The sequence below is a fragment of the Penaeus chinensis genome, chromosome 31 (genome assembly GCF_019202785.1).
Source record: "Penaeus chinensis breed Huanghai No. 1 chromosome 31, ASM1920278v2, whole genome shotgun sequence".
NCBI lineage: Eukaryota > Metazoa > Arthropoda > Malacostraca > Decapoda > Penaeidae > Penaeus > Penaeus chinensis.
This window is the reverse complement of record NC_061849.1, coordinates 33,707,616-33,711,690: the sequence shown is the minus strand read 5'-3', so window position 1 is coordinate 33,711,690 and position 4,075 is coordinate 33,707,616. Positions and strand designations below refer to the sequence as shown.

Genomic DNA, 4,075 nt, shown 5'->3' with positions numbered 1-4,075 from the left:
ATATATATATATATATTACAGACAGACACACATGTGTGTGCCTGTTTGTGTATTTATATGTATGTATGTGAGTGTGTGCGCGCATCTGTAACAGAACGGTTCGTCTGTATGTAACCTTTAAGAATCCAAACATTCTTGCACAGCTTCGTTTCGGTTGATAAACTTCCAGAAAGCAGGTGGATGGAACGTTGCAGAATTCGATACTTTTCTTGATGGAATTCAGTGTAAGTAGACACCAGTGAGAAATGTTCAAGCAAGATACGCCAATATTGTAAACTATATGGACACTAATAGTTTAAAACTTCTAGTAGGTTTATTAAGTACACAAATACAGAATCACGAAACTGGCACGCAGACATGTACAGAATCATTCTTTCCCTTCCTCTCCCTCTCCCTCTCCCTCTCTCTTTCTCGCACCTGCAAGCATATACCCACACAAAATCTGTCACGAAGATTAACATATGCATATACTATACTGGATGTAGAGGAACTAAGTGTCCTTCAGTACTCACTGATGCCACCCTAACCCTAGGCCTTAGAGGAATATGTGTGTCTTCAGAAGAAAATCTGAAGGTAAGGTCTCCAGCACTGCCCCATATTTTACGGTTTCCTTTGTACGTGTGTGTAACCAAGAAAATGTCTCCCATAACCTATGTCCAATATTATGAACGAGATGTACTTTTAAACTCCATGTTTGTGAATGGTTGGCAAATTTATTTGGTGTAATGGTATTTTTTTGCGTATAAAAGCGGAATTGCAGATGTGGTTATTAATAGGAGATTGACATTTGTGAGGAAACATTTGTTTGGATCATAACTATTTTTCTTTTTTGTAATAAAGACGAATATGTATAATGCTCAAAATATAAATACAGAGATAGATTGGCTACGACCAATAGAAATATGTGCATTGTGCCTTTTTAAACATTTGTAAAGAATTTAAAGCAAGAGCCAGTAAACAAAGCAATAAATATAACAGTATTTACAAATGATTCATTTCTATCCGACCCCTTGTATACAGCTCAGATTTATTTCTGCTTGCTGAAGTTATTGGAGTCGACTTTGTAAAAAGAAAAAAAAAAAGAAAAAAACTACGAACTATGTACTGAAACGTAAATAGACGCTGGGAAATAAAGGTCGGCATTTCTGTTAACTTTTTATTATTACATATGGCACCGAGAGCTTAGTAATGTGTAAACTGGCACATCCAAGCTTAATACAGGTAAAGATAATCTGTACACAACAATAAACATCCATTATGACGTGTGTTAAAAAAACAGTAATGGTCAAACACGTGACAAAATGCAAAACATTTATGCAATGTTTCGCTGGTGCTAGTCTTGCACTCAGCAGAAAGTCCGATATATAGATTCAATATACATTAAAAATACTGCATCATTTGTCCATCATGATGACTCGCACTATACATGAGCAAGAAGTCGGTATTGGTAAGAGAAGTATTATACAATAAAGTTTTCTACAATATTACATTATGTTACAGATGTATCTAATGCGTGCTGAGTTAGCCATCTGAATATATTCAATTATGTAGAATAGCTATATACATATTCAATTATGACAAGATTTTGCACTTAGACACTTGGGTATTCTGTCTCCCACGCGTACACATAGGAGAACTTCTCTATGCGTGAGTAAATCTATAAATGGCTATTTTGTGTTTGCGGGGACTACGAATTTCAAGCAACGATGTGTGGTGCTGAAGACAGTGCTTCACCAAATACTTGTTTTCATAGAACCGCGCAGAACACACGCCGCACCCGTACTGTGGTCTCAAAAGGTAGAGCAAACCACGGTGTCTTGACCCGATGTGACCACTCAGGGACTCGTTATCGCAGAATTTGACCCGACACGTGTTGCATCGGAACATGCGCAGTGGAGAGTACAGCTTGAGATGCGTAAATGGAGACACGTCAGATCCGTGGTCTTCGTCTTTGTCCAACACAGCTGGGTGGTTTTCCTCCTGCTGCATCATCTCGGTGTTCCCATGACATGTATGCGTGCTTGGGGGAGGAGGGAGGTCTGGAACCCGTGGCACTGCTACAGGCCTCGGTCGACGGTAAGTACGGGTGGCAGCAGTTGGGACGACCTCGCCAGGGCCCGCCTGGGACCCGTCCGTAATTAACTTCTTGGCTCCGTCAACTATCTTGCTTGCGCCAGAGACCAAACTGCTTAACTCGCGTTCTCCTATATTTTCCTTGTCTCTCTTCTTGAAAGCCTTTCTTGAGCGTAGGCCTAAGCCCAAACGTCTCCTCTTCCTCTGTCCTCCAGCTTTCTCGTTGAGGTCCATGAAATCAGCCGCAGAAAGGCTGTCGACGCGGATGGGAATGGTCCTCCTGGAGCCGTCCTCACACACCTCGTGGCCTTGCATCTTCTGCATCTGTTGAAGCTGGTGATGGTTTTGGTAATTCTGCTGCTGCTGCTGTTCGTTCACTAGGCGCTCTGGTGTGCTCTGTTCTGGTGACTCTGGTATAAAGACTTCTTCACTGGTGACCGGAGGAACACTGAACCGCAACTCACGCTTTACACTGGGCTTTCGACTTAATCCACCACTCTGGTGACGCAAGATACCTTTGCTTGTTGAAATAGGTAAATGCTTTTGATTTTCTTGTGCATTTGGCTGCGCTGCCGGTTGCTGAGTTTGTTCCTTTGCTCCTGTTACCTGAGGTCGCGGTGGCGGTGGCGGCATCGGAGACCTGAACTTGCCACGGTGGGACGACCACGTGGCGTCCAGATCAAGGGCCTCCATATTTCTGCCAGATCCCCCAGTGACCAGAGACATCGTGCCCATCTTGTTACTCAACCCAGGGGTGGAGGTCACCCCTGGGTGAAACGAGACGAGTTGAGACAAGTCCCCTGACGACAGACTCCGAAGGGACTCTGCCGAGGCCCCGCTGGTGAGAGGCTTGAACTTGGAGTTGACCATACCCTCGAAGTCGGAAAGGTGCAACTGCTGCATGTGGTACAGCAACACTTGTTCGCCCGTTTTGCCGTGTGGAACCTTTTTGGTGCAGAAAGGGCACTGGATGCCGGCTGTGTCTGACATTATACAATTATTCTTTTCCAAAATTTCAATGACCGATGCTCTGTGGAAGTCAATCAGATGCTTTGGAAGGACAGAGTTGTTGAAGAACCGTGCTTGGCATATGGGGCAGAACTGCAGTTGCACCTGGCCGGGGCGACTATCCACCATGGAATTCAGTTCCTCTCGATGGACTTTGTGGATATGGCTGCCCAGGCTCTTTTCATACCCGAAGTATCGCGGGCAGAAGGGGCAGAAGATATTCCGCGGCTGGTGGCCGGCGTACGTGGCCAGCTTGTTTGCAAGGTCGGCTAAAACAGAGCCATTGAAGGGGCTGGGGACCTGAGGACTTTTGATGTACGGCGAACTCATTTCAACGTAGCCGGGGGAAGGGCGGTGTGAGGAAGGGGTCTGCGGCTCCTGGAACGAGCGCTTCAGCTCCTCACACTCGCTGTCACTGAGCGAGTCTCTCTCCTCGTTCGTCCCCGTCCAGATCTCAATGTAGCTGTGGTGGAGGCGGTGAGACGCTCCGGTCCCGCCTCTAGGAGTTGATGGCGCGCTGTTGCTGCCGCACAAGGCCGAGCTGTTAAGTCTGTCTTTCTGCGGGGACAAGCGGCTGGCGGCAGGGAAGGGGACATTCATGTAGAGTGGCTTGGGCATCGGCAGCGAGGAGGCCGACGCGGCAGACAGGATGGGCGGGGCCGAGTGGGGCGGTGTGCCTGTGGCAGCGGGCGGAGGTCCTACAACATTGTCGTAAACAGACACGGGTCGATCCTGACGCTGAGTAGGCTGGAGGTTGACGTAGCAGTGCGTGGCTTCCTGAACACTACGCGGACCGAGAGGGAAGGGCGTCGAGCTCTTCGGGTGACTCTCCTGTCGGTGGCTCTGTTGACACTGGGGGTTCTGATGGTAGGCATGACACGCTGTGGCCCCCGTGCTGAGCGCCCGGGGCCTTGGGGTCTGGCTCTGGCACACTCGACCAACCACGGCCGACTGAGTGTGTCTGAGTGCCATGCTGCCGCCTGTAGCTTCCTGC

The 4,075-nt window shown here is 47.7% G+C and overlaps 1 protein-coding gene across 1 annotated transcript in view; it reads right to left on the bottom strand.

The window, feature by feature from the left end:
• Positions 1 to 1,142: 1,142 nt before the first annotated feature.
• LOC125041942 overlaps positions 1,143 to 4,075 on the bottom strand; it is a 41,649-nt gene continuing 38,716 nt past the window's right edge. The window contains exon 2 of the mRNA XM_047637362.1: positions 1,143 to 4,075. This exon is cut by the window's right edge and continues 372 nt beyond it. Within this exon, the coding sequence (XP_047493318.1) occupies positions 1,642 to 4,075 (2,434 nt within the window). The 3' untranslated portion in view covers positions 1,143 to 1,641.